This window comes from Pinus tabuliformis, chromosome 3_1, assembly GCF_031772625.1.
Source record: "Pinus tabuliformis cultivar Carrire ecotype Pingquan chromosome 3_1, CPIR1, whole genome shotgun sequence".
Lineage (NCBI taxonomy): Eukaryota > Viridiplantae > Streptophyta > Pinopsida > Pinales > Pinaceae > Pinus > Pinus tabuliformis.
The window spans coordinates 714245624-714271459 of record NC_142301.1 but is presented as its reverse complement, the minus strand read 5'-3'; the positions used below and the strand labels follow the sequence as shown (position 1 = coordinate 714271459).

The following is a 25836-nucleotide window of genomic DNA, read 5'->3' as shown; positions in this document are numbered from 1 at the left end:
CGACAGCTGACAAAAGCGGGAGGGTGACATGAAAGGCCTCTGGGGTAACGGAACTAAAGTTCAGAGGATTTCGGAAAATGGTATGCTATTAAAATAGTCAATAGGTATAGAGCAGGGATAGAAATTGTAGGCAAATTATTTGTTATGAAATTATTCTGGGTAAAAGAAAAATGGTATGCTATTAAAATAGTTAATAAGCATAGAGAGCAGGGATAGAAATTGACATGTAAATTATTTGTTATGAAATTATTTATTATGAGACTGAAAAAAGAAATTATTTATTATGAGGTGCTTTGTCTGTTAAATATAGGTAAAAAATTTGTAAAATTGTAAATTTCTTATTAAAACTGTGAATACTCATGGGAAATGCGAAAATGTTCCTCCTATTTAAAAAGTGTATTTGTTTTGAAATTTTAACCCTACTGCAAAATACAATAAAAATGAATAAATCTACGTTAGAAAGTAGATTCCTGTAGCAATGGTCCTTATTAGCCACCGGAAAGAAAGCTGGGCGAAGTGTACTTGTTTCGAAATTCTTACCCTACCAAAAAATGCAATAAAAAAGAATAAATCTACGTTAGAAAGTAGATTCCTGTCGCAATGGTCCTTATTAGCCACCGGAAAGAAAGCTGGGCGCATGTGGAATACGTGGCTTATCTTATCTTTATCCATGTACTTCCGTTCATCGTTGCCTCTGTATTTAGCATAAAAGAGTAACTGCGTATATATGAGAAATCAGGGGCGATGCACCCACTTAATCTCCACATATAATATTAACGTCTGCTTTAAGCAAAAGAAGCAAACATGGATTTGGAAAGTCAGAGAAACAAAGTATGGAATCGCTGTAGCCGAGAATCATGAATGAAATAAAACAATAAACTTTCGTAATTGATATTATAGTCTTCTGTACGGTGATTTTCGTACATAAAATTGCGGGGAATGATTCATATTGAACTTTTTAAAATCTTCATTTAAAAACCAATCTTTAAAAAATTAAAAAAATAGTAGTAAAAATATTATAAAATCTTAAAAGAAAAATCACTTTTTCGATTGCCCATCGATTTCCAATTTTTAAATACTTAATAAACATGGTATTTTTAATATTAAATAAAGATAGGTGTGAATCATGAGAATGAGAATGATTTAGGAAAGTTTGTTGGCAAGTTGCCATTGATGACAAATAGCAAGTTGAAGTGCACAAACAAAACATGGACCGCAATTATTTGATACTGACATCACTGCTTAGGTCGATGACAATGAGATGTACTCAATAAGAACAGTGGTATGTGCATAATTCGCAGCTCAAATCCAGAGCAAGAAACTGTGGTGCTGGATTAAGGGAAAGAAACTAATAAAGTTGGGCAATATTGATATGAATATGACGAGTCAAGAGGGGAAACATGCTCTGCATGCAGTGATTGTGCCAGTTCCTGCACAGGGTCATGTTAATGCTCTCATGGAATTGGCGCAGCTGTTGGCTATTAGGGGAGTGTTTGTCACTTTCGTCAATACTGAGTGGATACATGAACGCATGGTGGAAACTTCAAAGAAACCTAAATCTCCTGTTTCCAAAGGCGATCTAGATTTGGAGCAGCAAGGAGGGAGAATTCGTTTTCTGTCCATTCCTGATGGTTTACCCCCTAACCATGGCCGCATCTCCAACACGACCGAGTTATTAATTTCGCTGCAAAAGTTAGGCCCTGCTTTGGAGGACCTGCTTACCACTGATCATGGCAAATCACCATCATTTCCACCCATCACATTCATAATCACAGACGCCTTCATGTCCTGCACGGAGCAAGTCGCGAGCAATATGAAATTGCCCAGAGTTATCTTCTGGCCTGTATGTGCTGCTGCCTCCATTTCTCAATGCTACAGCAATTTGCTTGCTTCTGAGGGACATATTCCAGTAAATGGTATGTCTTTCTCTTTGCAGTCGATACCCAGTATAGATTTTTTTAGTCCGTTGAATTTAATTTCTGAATATTTTGAATTGGATAAATAGAAAAGTATACCAGAGCAAAGTTGTAAAAAAATCCCAAATATGCCATACATATTCTTTTTTATTTCTCCGTTTCCGTAAATTCAATTTAAACTGGGATAACTATAAATAATTTTAGGTGTCCATTTATTTAGGTATTAATATGAATCGTTTCTTCTGTTAAGTACACAGCGTTGTTTTATTTTTCATTTTAATTATATATTTGAGAATTTTATTTTACAAAATTTGTCCATGACCATGAAAGATTCATCTTAGGACGCGTTACGTTTTGTGAATTTAATTTTACAGAATTTAACAGTGATCTTACAGGATTAATCGGTGGACACTTTACAATTTGCGAGAATTGTTGAATAATTTTCCTAATAAGTATTTTTTTTAATAACTAAATATGTTCTAGTTCTTCTGATTAGATATATATATTTATCTGTACAAGAGTTTATTTTGGTTTGGAAAAACTATACCAAATACAAAATATTAATTGTTGTATTGATTCCAGAAAAAAGAGTCGTCGTCAGAATCATGGAAACAAAAATACAATAACTAATTATTTGGTCTCTACAACTATTTTTGAGCAAAAAAACTACACAGCATAAACATCTAAATAGTCAAAACATGATAACTACAAGACATTTAATTAGAGGTACTAGAATCCATAGAATCCATGGTTGTTGTAGTATGGATTCTTCTTGTTGTCTGGGAAGCAAGTGGGATGCCCATTTGCTTCTGTAGATTTACTAGTATTTGATCCATTGATATCATGTGCCTATGCAAGTGGGATGTTTTTTTGTTAATTTCATTTCTATTAAGTAAAACATTTCCCACATGAAATTTCAGGTGCCAATAAAAATCAATAGTGTACGTGTATTAGTTGTAAAGGCCTCTGGTATATCCTGCGTTCGGAACCTAGCCTTCCACCTTTGTCAAAAACTCTATATCAGTGAGAGTGCACCTTTTATCAACTAGTTCACTCATCAACTAGTTCACGCTTTGTGTGGGCGACTTCCTCTTGAAACGGTTGAGAATGAGCTTGAGAATGAGCTCCCCATATCTGGATGTCAAACCCTCAGCCTCCATTTGCACCCTTGAACGCTCACGTTCCTGGTAATATGCCGCACCGATCAACTGATCGTCATTTCTCAAAGAGAATAACGAGACTGGAGGGGGTTAGGTCTCTGAGCACTGATGAGCCCTTGAGGGCCCCGCATAGTGCAAAGATGCTAGCCAATCAAGAATCCTAAAAAGCCTTGAGTAGAGTAGAGTAGAGTGCAGATTGGTTGAGTTGCTACTGGGGAAGCAAAGGAGACTAAGTCCTCAACAGATGGACTATTCGAACTATAAGTTGATAAGAAGAGTCTAATTGCTGGTTGATGCCGCCCCGGACTACTATTACTTAGAAGTGATTTGACACTGAGGGAAACGATGAATTTAACTTGAGTACCTATGGTGGATGGAAATTTCACCTCCAACACTACCCGTTTACCGTTAAACCACCCACAAACCTTGGATTGTGCATAATCCAAAAGGAGGGTGAGGGATTGTGCATAATCCAAAAGGAGGGTGAGGGAAACCACTTGTATTAGCTAACTCTTCTTTGTATCCTCGAGGAAGAGATCCCAAGTTTAACTAACTCTCACCCTAAATAATTGACGAGGAGGAGAATGCCAATCTTGACGTGATGCATGTGTTAAAGAAGAAAAAACCCCAACCTCCAAGTTGTTGGATTGCCTCCATTCCTAAGAAGATACACCAGAGCCACACCTTGTACGTTGCCAAATAATGATTTGGCGATCATAGTGTTATGATTTGAAACCAAATACTGCCAATTGAAGGTTGCTTTGGTGTGAGAGCCTATACTGATAGGCTCCCCTTGCTACCTAGTACACATTCTATTTACTCCAGATATGCTCATACTGCTTGCCGACCCCATTAACATAAACTCCTTGTAGGATTTAACTTTTGATATCGTCGGACGATGGAGCATTATGCTAAATGGTGTATGTTGCATGAAATATATTAAACACGGGGTGTGTGGCTATATCTGGCTAGCCCATGAGCTAGTACGATGGTAGCCACATGCCTCTCCACCTCAACTTATTATTATTATTGTTATTTTAAAGTTTTATTATTAATCAATTTTTATATAAATAATAAATATATTTTCGAGATGTATTAATAAATATTTAACTAAATTTATAAAAAAAATGAAAAATAATTAAAAAAAATATTTTTGTTTCGTTTTTTTTTAAATTTCCTATTTATTTCTAAAACTTTATAAAAAGATAAATTTAAAATATAAAATACAATTTAAAACTATTAAATCTAAGATAAAAAATTGTGAGCGATGTGTTTATTTTAGGACATGAATCTCCACAAAATATTTTAAAGTGTTTATTTCAAATACCTTTTTTTTTCCAATTTAATTAAAAAATGTTGGAAAATGAAATTAAAATAAATTATATAAAATATTTGCATTGTGAAATGATTTATGGTTTTTTGGAAAATTTGTATTGATAAATCAATGTACACTATTATAACAAACATGTATGATAAAATGAGTATGAATCTCCATGGTTTAAAATACTTGTTACATGGTTTTTAAATGTATATGTATTTAACTCATATATTAATTATTTTAATAATAATAATAATAATAATAATAAAGTTATGATTTAATTAAATTTTATGTTTTTTTACTCTGAATGGGGTGACAAATGTGGCAATGGGTGTGCACTAGACGACACTATCCAACCTGAAAAACGAGTTAGGGGATGTGGCGCTCACCCCCAATGAAGCTTAATGCACATAACACATTAGAATATTGGATATTGAGCAATATTTTTCATCCTTATTGGGAAGATGAAGATGATAGGTTATGGCTGGTGAGGGAAGATGTTGTATTTGTGTGATGTCAGGAGAGGCAACAATTTCACCCATTTTGTTAAATTCACAACAATGGAATGTTCGAAGCTTGGCTACATATAGAGGGAATCAAGTGGGGTAGGTTGTGTCCACCCTGCTAGTGATTAGGGCATCTAAACATGTAGCAAGAGGAAGGTGTCTACAAGGTGGTGTTTCCAACCCCTTAGTTGGTCTACTTCCTGCATGTAACTAGTGTCCTCCTCCAATCAATGTGGCTTCATCGACTACCTGGTATCATTATGTTTGTCCCTAACTTTCATTCGTTTCAATTAAGTTGGAATTACATCAAGAGGATTTATGTGGTGTATAAACGAGAGTGTTGGTATGTTATTTTTCTATCCTCACTCTCTCATGATGGTTTATCAAAGTGGAGATTTCCACTTTTGTTGTTTGACAATATTAGAGTAAGTTGTTAAGTCCATTCCCCCAGTTCTATTGTAAGCTTTCCATTATTGTCTTCCACCCTATTTGACGAGTGTTGGTTCCCTTATTGCCTGGAGGTTATCTCATGTTGAGTGGAGTTCCGTGTTTTTGGTTTATCGATACTGGTGCTGGGATGTTTTGGCTAGGAAACTTGTAGCCGATAGGTCGATCTGTTGTTGCTCATTTTTAGTTCCTTTTCCTTCTTTCCTTGGGAAATTATTGGGGTAGAGCCTCAACTTCCTATCTTGTTTGGTGTCTTCTTTTAGTGTTACTGACTTACCCTCTCTACGAATAGAGTCAAAGTCTTGTTGACATGTCAACTTTTGCACTATCAAAAGTTGGATTTTCAAGTGGTTTATTGACTCTAGTGGTGTTGTAAGCTAGGCAAAAAATCTGTGGGTGGTGGAATTTTATAGCCCCTTTCTCACTCTAGGGAGACTTGGTGCTTTGGTTCAAGTTCAATATTTTTTGGGCTTGCACCTTTGCAACTCTCACACATGGGATTGAGACTATTCATTGTCTAGATTCCTTTTCCTAGCACGACCAACATGCCATGCCAACAGGATCAAGTTCAAAGAGGGGTTGATTATTATCAAGAATGGGTCCATTGAGGCCACACTTGTATGCTTCATAGATTAGAAGGATTTGCATCATGGTATCAGGAGCTTACACTAGACAACATTTAGAAAGTACTCTATTGATCTAAGGGAGAAGCATCCTCTAACAAGACTACTCTCTCAAACACGGAAGTGCTGACTGAATGGGCTTTTCAGATCCCAGATACAAGACACCCAAGGGGTAGGATCAATCTTTACATGCACATTGTAGACATGTATTGGCAGGTGAAATTTTTACTAGGCCAAATGATTATGGAAAGATATGAAAATCGTATGGTTATCATGCACTTTCTTGAACACTTTCACAAGCATCTCAGGGATCTAGACATGATTAGGTGCTAAAAAAAATAGCTCAAAATCCAAATTTATCGGATCGGTGTGGAACTTGAATGACCACATAGTTCTCTTCATCCTGAATCTAGTGCAACTCATTTTGCGTAAAACGGACAATGTATGCTCCCAGAATCATGTTTTGTTCACTTTCCCAAACAAGTGAATTTTTGCAAAATGTGACAGCCCAGTCAGCAGTCCATATTGCTTACGTGGCACTGACTGTGCAGGTCTATGTGGTAGTTTGAATGGTCAACGCCCTTCAACGAATCACATTGTGCGAAGTGGCACATTCTTATTAGGTGCAATTTGGTGGTTTTTTGTTGGTCATTTAGTCGTGTGGCCTAGCTAGAGGCCACCACGTGACAGCCCGAGGCCACCAAAATTTTGGGTCGAGGACCGGGTAGTAGCAGCGGGGAACGAACCCGTGACCACCAAACAACGAGAGAAGCCACATACCAATATAACATGGCATAAGTCTTAACATATAATGGTTTCATCATATGATTAAATTGTATGGGCGTGACAATCCAGGAAAAGGGCCACCCTATGGGGGCCAACCCTTGGGCATGTACCACCAATACGACCACTACCGAATGGAGTGGGGGCCCGACTGGCAGGGGCGGGCCATTGGCCTCAGCCCTGGGCACATAGCCCCAATATAGCCACAAATTTTGAATATAATGAGTTAGAGGCTAATTAAAGCGCCTGACAATCTCCCCCGAAAGTTGGCAAAATTTTCGCTCCATTAGCGTCATTTGGGGCGAATTTGTAGGATGGTGTCGGATTTTGGGGAATTTGTTGTGCGATTAGTAGAAAGACTTGGGGAAGCCATAACTTCTTCAGTTTTTGACCAAATCGGGAACAAAAATAGGCTACACAAGCATTTTTGGGCATTTTGGAGCCATTGGAATATGTTTCAGAGCTTTTTGACCATTGTAAACTAATGTATTTAGACTTTTGAGCATAATAGAGAGGGTCAAGCCATTGGAAGTTCGACTAAGGAGACATAGCCTAGGAGGGGTGAACTCCTTCATCATGTGCTGCTATGATACTACTTTTGGTGATGTTCATGTTTGTTATATGGCATTGCTCACTCATTTGTTTATGTTAATTTGCACATAAAATTTACATAAAGGAACTCGAAAACTCACGTTTAAAGTTTCAATTAACCTCATGGATCCTTAAGTACTTTTAACGTATTTTGAAAAGGAATTTAGCACAAAAAAAACTAATTTTCCCCTTCAGATCAAGTTTTTTATCAGAGCTCTTTGTTTTCTTTGTGCAAGAACGATTTAACTGTTTGCAGGTGAATTACATGCTTACAAGGTTGAAGCTTAAGAGAGGATAAGGGAAGCTGGTTGAAAGCCCTAAAGTTGGGTCAAGGAGAAGGAGTGCAAGGTTTCCACAATCTCCACCACTAATTATTCCACAAGTTGCAGTTGAGGCTTCAGTGGACATGTCCCATGAAGGAGAGGTTAAAAACATGACAGAGGATGAGAATGTGTTTACGAAGGCCTTTTTTGATATGAAAAAGATGGTGAAGGTCCTCTATGGAGAGAAGAATACCAGAATATAGGGTGAAAGCTCCAAGCCTCCCAAAGGAGAAGGTTCTTCAGGAGGAGGAGGTAATGGAAATGGAGGTAAGCCTCCACCCTCTCCACCCTCTTCTTCATTTTCATCTTCATAGCCATCTTCACCCTCTTCCACTAATACAACCCTTACTCATACTCATCAACATACCTCAAAAGGAACTGGTAAATCACCCTTGTTAAAACTTGATGTTAAATTTGAACTTCCCATGTATAATAGTGAAGTGAATAAAGAGAAGCTTGACAATTACCATCAGTTAGAGGCCTATTGTAGAATTCAAAAACTTCAAGATGATGACATAAAGATTCATCTAGCTTCCTTGAGGCTAGAGGGTGCAACATTAGTATGGTGGGAATCAAAGACACAAGAAGAGATAAAAGAACATGATAAGATATAAATTTCTTGGTCTGATTTGATTACTGCAATTAAAAGAAAATTCTACCCTCTAGCATATATGTAGAAATCCATCATGAATTGGCAGAACTTTAGATAACTTAAAGGTGAAAATGTGCAAGATTACACCCAAGAATTTAGGAAACAGTCTCTAATGTTAGGTGTGGATTTTCAATCAGAAGACATGTTGCTAAAGTATATAGGGGGTTTACACAGTTACCTTAGTCATACTATCCTTATGTTTAATCCCAATCATCTAGATGAGGTGTGTGTGCAAGCTACTCATATTGACGCAAGAGGAAAAAATACTTGAGAAGAGGGTAGTAAAAATCCATTTAAGGATAAAGGAAAAGAAAAGGGTTTGAAAGGGAAGAGAAAGAAAAATGCATCTATTAAGAAGGAAGGAGAGAACTTAACATGCAGGAATTGTTCCAAATAGGGTCACGATGAATCTCATTGTTGGAAGCTTCATCCTGAGATGAAACCAAGGAAATTCAACAACAAGGGAAAACAAAAGACAGCTGCAACCACTCAACAAGATTTGGGATCCGATTCGGGTGATGAAACTAAAATTACAGCGATGGGTATGAAAGGAAAAGAATCCATTTCTATCACTAGTACTTCAAATTTACACAATGAAACTCCAAATGAAATGAAGAGGATAGAACTTTTTCACATAAGGGTAATCTCAAAACATAGAAAAATTGATATTCTTTTTTATAGTGGCTCTCAAGCCAATCTCATCTCTAAAAGCATTGTCAAAAATTTAAACTTGGAAACCATTCCACATCATAAGACATATCCGTTAGGATGGGTGTGTGACAATGCACAATTGCAAGTAACCAGAAAGTGTAAACTGAAATTCACCATTACTGCAAATTTCATAGATGAATTGGAGCTTGATGTTGTGCCATTAGACATATGTGTTATAGTTTTGGGCAACCTGTATCTCTATGACAGAAAGGCTGTCACCCATAGACATGAAAAAAAATACCATTTGTTCAAAGATGGAGTAGAATATATTGTGACAGCTCATAGCAAGAAACTGAATATTTCACTTGTTAATGCGGGGCAGATGAAAAGACTAGTGAATTCTAGCAAGAATTTTGTGCTTCTAATGATCAAACCCAAGAATGATGTTGAAAATGAAGCTTTTCAAGATTGCTATTAAATATTGAAATCTGAATTGGTTAATGTTGTTAACCAATATGGTGAGATGTTTCAAGAACCAAAAGGATTACCTCCCAAGAGAGGAATCCAACATGAGATACAGTTGCAGCAAGATAGTCCTCTCCCTAACATTGGAATGTACAGGATGTTAGTGATGGAAAGTGTAGAAATTAAAATGAAAATTCAAAAGTTGTTGGATAAAGGGATCATCAAGCCAAGTTCTTCGCCATGTGGGTCACCTATTTTTTTGGTGCCAAAGCAGGATGGAACATGGCATGTGTGTGTGGAATTTTGTGCATTGAAAAAGATTATGGAAAATAAACATTACCCACTGCCTAGAATAGAAGATTTACTTGATCAATTGAAAGATGCAAATTATTTACTGAGTTGGACTTAAGGAGTGGCTACCATCAAATTAGAATTGTTGAAGGAGACATTTGGAAGACAACATTCAAAACAAAAAAAGGTTTGTTTGAATGGCTAGTTATGCCTTTTGGTTAATGTAATGTTCCTGCTACCTTCATGCGTGTGATGAATGATGTGCTGAGGCAATTTCTCTATGTGTTTGTTATAGTCTAATTACATGACATCTTAATTTTCAATAAATCTTGTGATGAACATGTCATACATGTGAGAAAAGTACTTGATGTCTTAAGGAAAGATAGTCGTATTTAAAGATGTCAAAGTGTGAGTTTGGAAAAACTTCTTTAGTTTACATGGGTCATATTGTTGGATGAGGTGATCTGAAAATAGATCCCTCCAAGGTTGATGTCATTTTGAATTAGCTAAGGCCTACGACAGTTACTGAGGTAAGAAGTTTTTTGGGAGAAACTAAATATTGGAGGAAATTCATTGCTGACTTTTCTTCTATAGTAGCTCCTTTGCATGGATTGACTAGTGTGAAAAAGGTTTTTCAGTGGGGAGGAAAACAACAAAAGGCCTTTGATGCATTGAAGGAAAATATCAGTTCAACTCTAGTACTTGGACTTCCAGACTTGAGATAGTCATTTGAGATCCATACTGATGCTAGTGACTACACCATGGGTGCAGTCCTCGTGCAACATGGTAGGCCGATCTGTTTTCATCCAGAAACCTTCAGTGGTGCAATGATTAATTATCCTACATATGACAAGGAATTGTATGCATTGGTGAAAGTGTGAAAAGGTGGAAACACTACTTTATGGGTAAGGAAACAATCATTCACACTGATCATTAGCCATTGCAATACTTGCACTCTCAATCTAAGTTGCAGCAATCAAGGCACTTCCGATGGATGGGTTTTCTTCAACAATTCCACTTGGTAAAAAGGTATAAGAAAGGTATCTATAATAAGGTTCCTAATATGCTTTCTATGCCTATTATTAGTGCAACTAATTTACTCAAGCATAATTATGTTTTTAATTAAATTGATATTGAGCAATATGTGTTAAACAATGAATTTCATGATGTTTATGCAATCTTGAGTCAAGGTAACCAAGTAGAGGAATTGCATGATAACTTGTTGTACCATCTTGGAAAGCTTTTTATTCCATAGGAACAAAGAGTCAACATCATAAGAGAGGAACATACTTCTCTTATTGTTGGTCATTTCGGTGTAAGTAATATGGTGGCACATCTACAAAGGTATTGTTATTGGCCTTGTATGCTTGAAAGTGTGTCACGTTTTATTAAAGGATGTTGATTATGTGTAGTCAGTAAGCCTATCAATAGGAGGTTAGGATTGTACACACCACTTTCGGTTCCTTCACGACCGTGGGAGAGTGCTTCTATGGATTTTGTAGGAGGTTTTGCATTGTCAAAAATAGGTCATGATTATTTGTATGTAGATGTGGATAGGTTCAAAAAAATGTGTATTTTTAGGCCATGTAGAAAGGAAATTTCAGATGAACAAATTACTCAGTTATTCTTTTAGAATGTATGGGTGCATTTTATATTGCCCACATGCATTGTTAGTGATCGAGATTATCGCTTTGTTGGGAATTTTTGGTCAAGCTTGTGAGGATTCATGGACACCAACTTGAAAAAGAGTGCAACATTTCATCCGCAAACAGATGGTCAAATAGAGCGATACATCTTCTTCGTGAGTATTGTAGCAAGCATCCTAAGTTGTGGAATGAACATTTGCACTACATTCAACATGCTTACAACCAGGCCAAGCTCTGTTCAACTCAAACATTGCCATTTGAAGTATGTTTGGGATACTTTCCTAAGTCTCCTCTAGATTTCATTTTTAGAAAGGATGTTGTTATTGATGGTCATAGTGACATACACAAAGAAAGAAGGTTCATTGAGCAAATCCAATTGGTACACCAAAGAGTTCAACAATAGCGAAAAAAGAGCCAAGGCAAGTATATAAAAAGGCACGACAAGCATCGTGTAGATCACAAGTTACAATTTGGTGATGAATTTTGCCTTCACATTAGCAAAGAGAGGCTCCAAGGAGAAGGTAAAATGCTAAAACCAATTAGATATGGTCCATTCAAAATTCTGGAAAAGATTGGTAACAATGCCTTTAGGTTGGATTTTCCTTCATATATGCAAATTTATGTTGTTGTTAATGTTGAGAACTTAAGTTTGTATGAGCCTCTTTTGATAGAACATCAAGGAGAAAATGTCCAAATTCCTTCCATTGAGGATTTTTCTCTTGTATACCTTGATGAACTACAACAAGACACCATTCTTGACCGAAGAATAATGTCTCCAAAACGAGGGAATTTGGATTACCTTCTAGTGGGGCTCAAAGGAACAAATCCTTCAAAATCCAAATGGATCGAGATTGGAAAGGTGAGGGAGTTGTATATGCAGCCGCTGGATGATTGAAAGTGATCTTTTGGGGTCCAAAAGGCTTCCAGTGGGGAGAAATGATCAGGAGCTAAAAAAAATAGCTCAAAATTCAAAGTTGATAGATTGGCGTGGAACCTAAAGGACCATGTAGCACTTGTCATAGTGAATCCAGCACAACTCATTTCGCGCAAAATGGACACACATGCTTTCAGAATCATGTTCTCTTCACTTTCCCAAACAAGCAATTTTTTGTAAAATGTGGCAGCCTAGTCAATAGTCCATATTGCTGATGTGGCGCTGATTGTGTAGCTCTATGTGGCAGTTCGAATGGTCAAGGAACTTCGAAGAATCACATTGTGCCAAGTGACACATTCTCATTGGGTGCAATTTGTTGGTTTTTGGTTGGTTGGTTGGTGGCCAACCATGGGCTAACCCGTGGCCTAGCTCGAGGCCGCCATGTGGGAGCCCAGGGGCCACCAAAATTTTGGGTCAAGTTCTACGCAGCAACAGTGAGGGTCGAACCCACGATCACCAAGCAACGAGATAAGGCACATACCCATACATCATGCCATAAGTGTTGACATATAATGGTTTCGACATATATTTAAATTGTATGGGCACACTAATCTGAGGAAAGGGCCAACCCATGGGGGCCAACCCTTGGGCACATGCCACCGATACGACCATTAGTGAATTTTATATTAGCCACATCCATTGTTAGTGATTGAGATTATTACTTTGTTGGGAATTTTTGGTCAATCTTGTGAGGATTCATGGACACCGAATTGAAAAAGAGTACAACATTTCATCCACAAACAGATGGTCAAACAGAGGTGGTGAATAGGATGGCGATACATATTCTTTGTGGGTATTGTAGCAAGCATCCTAAGTTGTGGAATGAACATTTTCACTACATCCAACATGCTTACAACTAGGCCAAGCACTCTTCAACTCAAGCATCGCCATTTGAAGTAGGTTTGGGATACTTTCCTAAGTCTCCTCTGGATTTCATTTTTAGAAAAGATGTTGTTATTGATGTTCATAGTGACATAGACAAAGAAAGAAGGTTCATTGAACAAATCCAATTGGTACACCAAAGAGTTCTAGAATAGCTAAAAAAGAGCCAAGGAAAGTATAAAGAAAGGCACGACAAGCATCGTGTAAATCACAAGTTACAATTTAGAGATGAATTTTTCCTTCACATTAGCAAAGAGAGGATCTAAGGAGAAGGTAAAATGCTAAAACCAATTAGATATGGTCTACTCAAAATTATGGAAAAGATTGGTAACAATGCCTTTAGGTTGGATTTTCCTTCATATATGCAAATTTATGTTGTTGTTAATGTTGAGAACTTAAGTTTGTATGAACCTCTTTTGATATAAAATCAAGGAGAAAATGTCCAAATTCCTTCCATTGAGGATTTTTCTCTTGAATACATTGATGAACTATAGCAAGACACCATTCTTGACCGAAGAACAAGGTCTCCAAAACGAGGGAATGTGGATTACCTTCGAGTGGGGCTCAAAGGAACAAATCCTTCAAAATCTAAATGGATCGAGATTGGAAAGGTGAGGGAATTGTATATGCACCCGTTGGACAATTGAAAGTGATATTTTGGGGTCCAAAAGGCTTCCAGTTGGGAGGAATGATCAGGTGCTAAAAAAAATAGCTCATAATTCAAAGTTGCCAGATTGGCATGGAGCCTGAAGGACCATGTAGTGCTCGTCTTGGTGAATACGATGCAACTCATTTCACACGAAATGGACACATATGCTTTCAGAATCATGTTCTCTTCACTTTCCCAAACAAGCGAATTTTTGTAAAATGTGGCAGCCTAGTCAGCAGTCTATATTGCTGACGTGGTGCTGACTGTGTAGGTCTATGTGTAGTTTGAATGGTCAACGACCTTCGGAGAATCACATTGTGCCAAGTGGCACACTCTCATTGGGTGCAATTTGGTGGTTTTTGGTTGGTTGGTTGGTGGCCAACCACGGGTTGACCCATGGCCCAACTAGAGGTCGGCACATGGCAGCCCAGGGGCCACCAAAATTTTTGGTCAAGGCCTAGGCAACAACAGTGAGGGTCGAACCCATGATCACCAAGCAACGAGACAAGCCACATACCAATACATCATGCCATAAGTGTAAACATATAATGGTTTCGACATATATTTCAATTGTATGGGTGCACCAATTTGGGGAAAGGGCCAACCCATGGGGGCCAACCCTTGGGCACATGCCACCAATACGACCACTAGTGAATGGAGTGGGGGCCCGGTCAACGAGGGCAGGTCGTTGGCCTTAGCCCCGGGCACGTGTCCCTCATATAGCCACAAATTTCGGATATAAGGCATTGGAGGCTAATTAAAGCATCCAACAATTTTTCACGAAAATCGGTGAAAGTGTCGCTCTGTTAGCATGATTTGGAGCGAATTTGTAGGATGGTGCTGAATTTTGGGGAATTTGAGGTGTGATTAGCATAAATACTTGGGGAAGCCATAAATTCTTCAGTTTTTGACCAAATCGGGAGTAGAAATAGGCTACACAGGAATTTTTGGGAATTCTAGAGCCATTGGAATATGTTTCAGAGCTTTTTGAGTATTGTAAATTGATGTATTCACTTCATCATGCGCTGTTGTGATACTGTTTTTGGTGATGTTCATGTCTTTTATATGTTATTATTCAATCATTTGTTTATGTTAATTTGCACATAAAATTTACATAAAAGCACTCAAAAACTCATGTTTAAACTTGCAATTAACATCATGAATCCTTAAGAACTTTTAAAATATTTTGAAAAGGAATTTAGCACAACAAAACCAATTTTCCCTTTCAGATCAATATAGAAGAATGAAGAGGATTGATTGACACCTCGGTATTCCTCTAGTAGAGGGTGAAACAATGGTATTCCTTTACTAGTGGGTGGCACCCAAGCATCAAGAGAGATCAAATCTCTTGAGATGCAAATATTTTGAGATGCAAACATATAATGAGCTAAAAAATATTTATATTTCTATGATTATAGAAATTAAGGGTTGGCGATAAAATCACTAATATGCTATGTGAAAATAGCAATAAAATACAAATTTAATCAATGATACATAAATCTCTAAAGAAAGAGTTGAGAAGTCACCCAAAAAAAACCAAAGAAATTGAAATATCAAAAGAAGAGTATTAAAGAGGAAATAATATGTATAGAACAAGAAAAACAAATTTTCAAATTAAATTTAAGATCCCAAACTCTCTTGATACATCAATGTTTTTTCCACCTTTAAATCCTAGGACTAGAGGTAGTTATTTCAAATTATAATGTTGAGATGAACTTTGTTGGACCATCTATGTTAGGTCTCTAAAAGAAAGAACTTAATACATAACAACATTTTAGTTTGTTTTGTCTTATAAACTCAAGCTATCGGGAGAAATTTTTGTGCTTCCATCTACCTGGGTTCAATTCAGAGATACATGTGTAGGCCATTGTGATGAGGCTAGGAGGATAGGTGTGCCCACTAGGTTCAACTCCAAGTAACATTATTGGCCCATTTTGATAAGGCTAGAAGGGTAAATGCTCCCATTGCAAAAGACATATCTCGATGCTTGCTAAGTCACAAGTCATTGCCATGTTTGGCTTGTGGACATTCTTACAAACAATAATACATGACTACACAACTAGAGTAAATGCCTTCCACAAAAAGATACCATAGAATATCCTCACCAAAATCACTAAGAACCATATACCTTAAATAAAACCCTAGAAACTACCTAAAATATTATAAGAAGATGAGTTTCTTATTTCTTCATCTCCAAAAATCCACCTATAAATAATAACAATAAAAACACTAAATCTCACCATCATATCCAAGATCTTGACGCATCAAAAAGATTCCCAACAATGCTTGAATAAGGGGATGGTTGATTAAATGTTCATTGTAGCTTTTCATAATAAAATGTGCACTCAATTACTTTCTTGCATGATTAGAGATCATTTTAGGTGATGGCTATGACATACCTCTTTCCATTTATTACATGTATAGGTGTGTTTATTTTGGAACAAGACATCCAAAATTTTAATTTAATTATCAATAATTATTCAGTATATGGTATATGGATGGTATGGATTTAATATCTATGGAATATTTTAGAATATTTTAGTCATATACACAGATCAAAGGTTGAGATTTATCTCCAAAATAGTTATTCCTTTTTTGTCTTTCTAAATAATTGGATTAATTAAAAAATTGTTATATGAGCAAGTGTCATCTAAAATGATTACATATTTTTTGGGTATGTGGGATTGTGACAAAGTCTATTTAAAATTAAGAATCTCATGAGTGAGGGTGAATCTCCATGGTTGAAAATTTTGTTACATGTTTATTTTTTGATGTATAAATTTTTAATTTTTATATTAATTCTTTTTATAATTAATATAATAATAATTAATATAACGTTATAATTTAGCTAATTGTTTAAGTTTTGGCAACTCGAAATGTATCTTAAGTGTTTGGATGTTTATCATGGAATGATGCTATGGACGTTTACCAACATTTAAGTATGCCAATAGGTATGTCTATTCCAGAATAGGTCTTCCAAAATTTTAATTCAATTATATGTAATTATTAGGTGGTTGGTAGAGATTTAATCTCAAGGGAATATGCTAGAAAATTCATATTTGTATTCATAGATTGATGAGTAATATTTATTTCCAAATTAGTTTTGTTTTTCTAAATTTTTTTTATCTCAAATTAATTAATAAAAGAAAACGTCATATCAATGTGTCATATTTGGCATGTGGTATTGATAAGCCATGGTAGTGTATCAAAAGCTATTCACATGTTAATAATTTCTATGTTAAAGTGAGATGAATCTCTGTGGTTAAGAATATTGTTTAAATCATATATTAATTGTTTTTATAATAAAAAATTATAATAATTTAATTTAGATAGTTTTTATGTGTCTTTTGAAAGATGTATCATGAAGTAAGTGTTTTGACCTATATTATAGATTGATACCTATTAACATTTACTAGCCATTTAATTTATATGGTTGTACTAGTTTGCATGAATATATCATAAATAAGTGTTTGTATGCTTATCTTACATTTCACAACCATTTTATTTATATAACTATACTCATATATATATATATATATATATATATATATATATATATATATATATATATATATATATATATATAATGTTTTATTTGCATTTTATTTTCTTTCTCTCATATGGCATGGTAGTTTCTCTGTCTTATTAGTCTCTAGCTAGGTAGGACTCTATAAATAGATTTGCCTATTGACTATTATTAGTTTTGCACTGAGCATGGCAAGTTATAATGCTTGTTAACATGATAAATGATTAAAGTCTTTTTTATTTTAATTTAAAAGATTAATTTGTTATCATTTCATTTTCCTAACATTTATCCCATGTTCACTCCTCGCTAGTTTTCAAAGGGCTCACCAATTTTCATGGAATTTTGTAATCTAATTATATAAATTGATAAAAGTTAATAAATATATGAATTGATAAAAGTTAATAAATATATGAATTGATAAAAGTTAATAAATATATGAGTGTATATTATTAACCTGATAGTTACAGTCTTCCTGGAGCTTTGAACCAAATCATACCAAAAGTTGTTGTTTTGTTAATGTAACTCAAAGCCTATTTCTTTCCTGTCAATCATGATCCCAAGGGCTTTAATCAAATCAAATCATGTGAAAATGATAGAATTATTTCCATTAAGCATTGGTTTAGGTTCAAATAAAAATGTGAAAAAATATTGTTGTGCCTTTTGCAATCGACCAAATAGATCTGGTTTCGAGGCATTTTTATGTCCAGACCTTAAAATTTACAGAGCATATGCAGATGAAGGTATTTGGACTTTACTAGTAAGAAATTTGTGTGTTCCTAGGAGGCCTTCATAGTCAAGGTCCCGCGGATGTCCCCTTGACTTTCCATGTTGTCTTATTGTCTACTACACGAATAGTCAGGATGTACAGTTAGCTTCGTATAAGCACAAAAATGGCCACAACAATCCTGATCACATGTTTAACTCGCTAACTCTTGTTGCCTACTCATCTACAAAGACGACTTTGTGTCGAGCAATCATGCTATTCTGAAGGAAAAAGTTAAAACTTACAGAAACTCATGCACAATGATTTCTTTGATGGCTTCTCCTCATAAGGTTTTTCTATGTGAGTCTTCTTTAGGTCTTCCACCTCCGCATGTTCCTTTAATGCCTTGACTTCGTGATTATCAAATTTCATTGAAAAGAGTTAGTGCACACTAAAGTTATATATTCATTCTTAGCTGCTCTTGATTTACTATCCTGATTTACATATTGAGTCCAAAAGAGTTTTACCATACGAAGGCAAGTTTTCTCCTCTCGCGACGAAAATATTCAACACGTTTCGATAACTTTCTTATACCGCTGCATTTCACGAGATTCCATGACAGAGTAATATATATATATATATATATATATATATATATAGAACCAAAGATAGAAGCCCACACTTTGTACCGCTACATATGAAGATAAAATGTTGAAATTCTACCATCAATGATATCAAGACAATCTTTCAGACTCCAATAAAGTGGTTTTGAATGTTAAGCAGGACTGGAATGATTTTTTATTCTTATTTTTCTTTAGCAATACTTACTTGCGTTGTTTACGGGGAATGGTGCAAAAATGAATTTGTGATGTTTATGTTTAAAATTTATTGTATCTTTAATATTTTATATAATTATTTGTTCATTGATGTGAGTTGTAATATTATATTTTAATTATAATGTAATTTAAATTATTTGTTCATTGATGTGAGTTGTAATATTATATTTTAATTATAATGTAATTTGTGTGGTTTACATTTAAAATTTATTGTATCTTTAATATTTTATATGATTATTTATTTATTTTTTGTGTGTAAGTTTGACAGATCTTTTTCATTTATTTTCAACAAAAATAAGTAGGTTCTACATCTATATCTATTTTGTTAAGCGGTTTCAACCTACCCATTGAGAAACCAGGTTTGTTGGCATCCTTACCGCATTATAAGCCATCCAAAAATAAAAGAGTTTAAGACTATGTATCATAGTTATATAGGCACGATTGTCCTTAATTCTCCTAGTGACGAGATAACTAAGACAAAACATCAAAGTTTGCAAATCATTCATTTATACATAGCAAAATGTAAAAAGTCAAACTATGCAAGTCATGCTGCTACTCGTCGGACGAGTCCACGGGTGTTGGGTATTTTTCACTGGAACCTGACAATTTGGTCTAAGGGAGGCATGGAATGTGCTTCTCTATGCGGCCGAGGTTGGCATTCTGTTGTTGAATCTGGAATTGAATGAGTTGAAATTCCTTGTGAATTTCCTAGAATTTTGTTTCAGTCTTGGAAGGTTTAGCAGAGGAAGTCGCCAAGGCTTTAGCTATGATATTCCTCATCAACCAATAAAGATACACAATTTATTTACATTGAGAGCGGTAGTCTCTTGAATGTCCAGGGTCCGGCACAAGATCCTGCCATTCCTCCATATCTAGATCCACTCTTTCTACATGTTGATTTAAGTCAACTTTTCACCCAAAAATTAGCTGGTGATTTGAGGTTGAGTGTTGGGATTGTAGGCTTGAGAAGCTTCCCGAGTTAGAAATGGGGTGGATCTACGACCCCGTCCCCTAGTTGGACGTGGTTGGGTTGGCTTCCTCCTCGCCTTTGACCACTACCCTGATTCCTCCCGCACCTCTCCTTGTCGAGTTATCTCTACTAGAGAACAAAAACACCATTCTGAAGCTATGCCAACCACAAAGGTAATGGAATAACCTGAAATCAAAAGCCAAGATTGTTAGTTTGGGGAGACAACCTAGCTTAGGGTCCTAGCGCAAACACTGGGAGTTCGAATATGTACTATTACAACAACATAATACAACATGATTATGAGCATGAAGACTATAAACCATATGTTTCACCATGATAATGAACTGGGTTTGTCAAAACAGGCCTTTCACAACAACCCATGCCTCCCCTAATGTTCTTTGAGCAAGACCTAGTGTCAATTCAGGATTTTCCTTTTCGAGGAGTCCCCATTTCATATAAGGCAACAGGTACATCAAAGATACTAATTAATAGACAAAATCCCCCATGCAAGAAGTGAAGACTAGATTCCATTGTTCAAACCAAAAATGCATGCACATCCTAGAAAGAAAAATTCCATAACAGATAGAGATACTTCTACTATATTCAGACAACCCATTAGAGTAAACTATTCTTGCCTCCCTAATTTCATGAGAGGTTTCCTTTCTGACCCAAGACAACATCTTAAAGACACGCCTCTAGTGAGGTATTAGAGAGTAGAGAATCTCAGGGATAAGCGTATGAATCTCAGGGATAAGGGTATGAATGAAACACACAGAGTTAGCATACCCACAGTCGTCATCCACTAGGAAGAGGGTGAAGCCATTTACACTTGGATGGCTAACCTGTTGAGATGCCTTCACAGGCAGCCTGGAGATTGCAAGCAAACATGAAACAATACCTCCAAACCGTGTTAGGCTTGTTGCAAAAAATCCCAATGATGAGATATCTCATTGGTCACTCCACTACCATTTAATGTCTATCATGCACTTTGCCACCTTGCACTTGAACGTGATTGTGTGAGGGTTGGAAATCAATCATCCACTGCGCTTTCCCATTACTCATTTGGCCATGGCACGGATCCCATCAACGCCCGGATATCATCTCACACCCCAACCGGGGAGTTTTATTTATTCATTTAAATATATAGATGTGAGTTGTAATATTACATTTTAATGTTTTAGTTATAACTTTCAAAAGTAAAATTTCCTTATTACATGAGGAAAATATGATAATGGTCCACACTTTGTCTTGCTAGATCTGAAGATAAAATGTTGAAATTCTATGGTATATCAAATCATTAGTCTGTACTAGATTTGAATTTTTTTCCTCTTTTTTATTTTGCAATATTTAATTCTCTTTTTGCTTTTTATTTTTAAAAATTTATATATTATTTATTTATTTGAATTTTAACATTTTAAGTAAAAATTGTTTTCAAAATTTTATTCTTATTCTTATTATTATTATTATACCAAGGAATCTATAATTAGGGAATTGCCAATCTACCACTGAGTTGCACCAATTAAATTGGGGAAAAAACTATTATTTATTATTAAAATAAATAAATTAGAATTTAACTAACATAATTTTTTATATAATATGAATAGACAATGTGAAATATCATAGCTAAATAAATTATAATGTCCCTACAGATATCTAATTTGGCATTTTTTATCTCATATATATATGGTTAATGGGCTTTGATAATTTTTGCCTCCTTTACTTATACAAATATATATAATAATAATAGCAACACTCATTATTCAATGTTTTTAGAAATGATTTAAGTAGGTTCCCGTATTATTAGTACATGTTTTTAGAAATGGTAGTATTTCATCTTTCAAATCTCACCCTTTTTTTTACCATCAACCAAAATAGAAATAGTTTTAGTTTTAGTAACATTTTTTTTATAATTTTTTTCCTACCTTTTATTTATTAATTTAATTTAATTTTTTAAATCAATGTTAAATGTTATAAAAATTAGCTTTCCATTATTTAACATAAAAAATATAATAATATTATATTAATAAGAATAATTTCATATATTATATTTATAAATTTATTTATTATTAATGATTATTTTAAAATAAAAATAAGTTTATTAAAATTAATTTATTATTAGAAATAAAAAAATTTAGGAAAAAATGTATGAAGAAACTTCAATGTCCAATGTTTCGACTGAACAATTGACCCATGGATAGTAAATCTGAAAATTCGATCTTCATATAGGATAAATTTGAAAATTCATGATTAAGGGTTACCCACCCTTATTTCTAATTTATTATTTTCAAACATGCCGTCACGCAAAATGAGTAAAGTGTAAAAATCTTCATTCCAAAATTATTTATTATTATTCTCTTCTTTAATCGCCTTCTAAAAAAATAATTTTTTGATTACTTTAAAAAAACTATTAATTTTTATTTATTCAACAAAGTTATTTATTGTTAAAAAAATTATTATTATTAATTATTACTTTCATCTTCGATTGTCTTATAAAAGTGGGTCTTGGGTGACTTAAGCATACAAAATTATCAATCTTTTTCCTATTAGACTTATCCAGATTTTGAAAAACACGGATTTATTTAATTAATATTAATTATCTATTAAAATTAAAATTAAAACAAAATTATAAGAAATGATTGATTATTACTCTTATCTTTAATTTTCCATGTTTACATGAGTCTTTTCGGGATTTATATATTTACGATGTATATCGAGCTAATCCTCGTGACTCTAATTGCAATGAAAGTATCGGAGATTGAGAATGAAAGATAAAGCAATCATTTCATTTCTATTTTTATTTTCTGTACCGTGTCCACTACACTATAGAAACCTAAATGCTTTTCTTTTGCTCTGCAAAGATAATGATTTTACTTTCTTTGTGACTTGTTCAGTAAGGGAAGCCGGAAATCAAGAAAAACTCATCACTTGCCGTCCGGGCAACATCCCACCATTGAAGCCAACTGACCTGATTTACCGGAAAGCAGACCACGATCCGTCGGCCATTCGTTTCAATATCTTTCTTTACGAATCACAGAAACAAAGCAAAGGCGACTACGTATTAGTGAACACGTTCGAGGAACTGGAAGGGAGGGATGCAATAACAGCACTCTGTTTGAATGGCTGTCCTGCTTTGGCCATTGGACCTCTTTTTCTTCCCAATTTTTTACAGGGAAGGTATTCGTGCAGCAGTCTGTTGGAGGAGGAGGAGAGCTGCCTCGCATGGCTCGATCTGCAACAACCACGATCAGTTATATACGTTTCCTTTGGGAGCATGGCTGCGAAATCTCAGCAACAGCGAGAACAGCTAGCGCTAGGGCTAGAGGGCAGCGGACAACCTTTCTTGTGGGTTCTTCGGTCGGATATTGCAGAAAGCCAGGTTGCGATACTACCCGACGGCTTTGAAGAACGAACAAAGGAGCGGGCACTGTTTGTGAAGTGGGCACCACAGTCAAAAGTACTTGCCCATGTCTCAGTGGGATTGTTCCTCACACACGGCGGATGGAACTCTACCTTGGAGGCAATGAGCATGGGAGTTCACGTAGTGGGATTCCCATATGCCGCTGATCAGTTCCTTAACTGCAGATTCGCCAAGGAGGTGTGGAAAATCGGCCTAGCTTTCCAGGATGTGGAGGTAGATAACCACAAGGTGGTCATGAAAGAAGAGGTGGAGGATGTTATCAGGAGAATGATGACAACACCGGAAGGAAAGAAGATGAGAGACAACGTTCTCAGGCTGAAGGAGTCGTCAACGAAGGCAGTCCTCCCCGGAGGATCTTCTTTCCTGAATTTAAACACTTTGTAAAAGACATGATGACGATGAGTAAAGCAGTCCAATCCGAAAATGAAACCATGTGACTCGGTTTTCAGAATATGCCATAAAAATACATGGAGATTTGAGAATAAGGTGATGATCACTATCAAAATTTGTGCTGAATCTTTGGATACCTCTCCCGTTTCCTAGACGAACAGGGATGGGGAGGGCTTTAAAGCCTCTCAGGTCTCACTCACCTCTGTGTTCACAGGGTGAATGCCCGTAATACATTTTATGTTATATATATGGCTCACATAAATGTTATGCTCAGCCTCACTGCATTTCATGGTTTAAATAAATTAATGGAAATGTGTGTGTCATATCCATCACCTAGAATGTTATCTTATCAGGCAAGCGATGTTATCTTCTCGCTTCTCGTGCAAGTAGTTGAGGGACAATTTTATTATGAAAAGTTACAATGGAGGTTTAATCAACCACCCCTTGTTGAATCATTGTTGGGAAATTTTTAGAACGTGTTAAAAATCTTGTATAGGATGGTGAGAACCAATGTTTTTTTATTATTTGCACGTGTAATTAGGTGGAGTTTTGGTGATGAAGAAATTAGAAATTGATCTTTTTAAAATGTTAGGTAGTTACTAGGGGTATACATTAATGTATGCTTTTTAGTGGTTTTGGTGAGGATATTCTATGACATAATTAGGTTGAAGGAATTTACTCTAGTTGTGTAGTCAGGTGTTATTGTTTGTAAGAATGTCCACAAGTCAAATATAGCAATGACTTGTGACTTAGCAATAGTTGAGAAACATCTTTTTTAGTTGGGCCGTTTACACTTCTAGCTTTATCAATGGGCCAAACATGTCCCTTGGAATTGAACCGAAACACCTACCCTTTTAGCCTCATCACAATGGATCACACATGTCTCTCAAGATTGAACCCAACTAGATGGAAGAACACACCTAGCTCCTAACAACTCAAGTTACTAAGACAAGACAAGACAATCTAGAATGTTGTTATGTATTAAGTTCTTTTCATTATACACTTAAAATAGATGGTCCAACAAAGTTCATCTCAACATTGTACTTTGAAATAACTACATCTAATTCTAGGATTTAAATGTGGAGCTAACACTATTGTGCGAGAATTGTTTGGGACCTTAAATTGACTTTGAGAATTTGTTTTGTTGGTTCTATACATGCTATTTCCTCTTTAATACTCTTCATTTGACATTGCAATTTCTCATTTTTTTTTACTTCTCACCTCTTTCTTTAGAGCCCTATGTACCATTGATTAATTTTTTTATTTTTTTGTTATTTTGATATAACATAATAGTGATTTCATTGTCAATGCCTTATTTTCTATAGTCATCCAAATGAAAATATTTTTGGGTCATTATATATCCACTATCTTCCAAAACTTAATTATTTTTCTTCTTAAACTAATCAATCCCCTCATTTATTTTGCCACTAAAAGTTAAACCCCTTTTCCAGTGCTTTCTTGGCCTTTACCTAATTTTTCAAACCATCAATTTAATAGGCAACTTTCAAATTTACCTGTATCCATATATACATATACATATATGAAATAAATTTCAAATAAAAGTATAGAAAACAAAAGAAGTTAGTGATTCTATTGGTTGAGACTCCAAGATAAGTATCGCACTATGCAACACCTACAATACTAAGATTTTAAGATGAGACTTCGAGATAAGCATAGGCTCATCTATAATGGATCTTTGGATTTACTAGAAGCTCATCTTTGTCATGAATCACAAAATGTAATCCTACACTATACACATTTAAGTATAAATTATAAACATGGAAACCAAAAATATTTCTTCATTTGCTGAAAGATAACTCCTCCCATTTATGTCTCCCCCAACTTTATTTTAAATTATTATTATTACTATTAATTTTAAAAACAATTAACCTATTTAAAAAGCACATATAGATTATTTAAAAAATAAATAAAAATTGTAAACCAATATCAGCTTAAATATGAATTTTAATGATTTAAAATAGATTTTAAAGTATTTACTCAAATTATATAAACTATACAACTGTTTCCGACTAAACCATACCAAACTTTTAATAAAATTGATAGAAAAATATAACATAAAATGTTAAAATACGATTAGGCTCTTGTCTTGTTGCTTTCCTTAAAAAAGAAATGACGAAGACGTAAAATTTAGAATC

General features: G+C 35.1%; 1 protein-coding gene across 1 annotated transcript; it reads left to right on the top strand.

The window, feature by feature from the left end:
• Positions 1-1309: 1309 nt before the first annotated feature.
• On the top strand, positions 1310-24120 carry LOC149189240 (UDP-glycosyltransferase 85A8-like). The gene is made up of 2 exons (XM_089413169.1): positions 1310-1916; positions 22764-24120. The coding sequence occupies exons 1-2, from the start codon at positions 1373-1375 to the stop codon at positions 23672-23674; spliced, it is 1455 nt and encodes a 484-aa protein (XP_089269295.1). The 5' UTR covers positions 1310-1372; the 3' UTR covers positions 23675-24120.
• The last annotated feature ends 1716 nt before the right edge of the window (positions 24121-25836 follow it).

Coding starts and splice junctions, on each gene's coding strand:
- LOC149189240 (XM_089413169.1), top strand. CDS start 1,373: ATGAATATGACGAGTCAAGAGGGGAAACATGCTCTGCATGCAGTGATT. Junction 1,917..22,763: donor GGGACATATTCCAGTAAATG/GTATGTCTTTCT, acceptor TGACTTGTTCAG/TAAGGGAAGCCGGAAATCAA.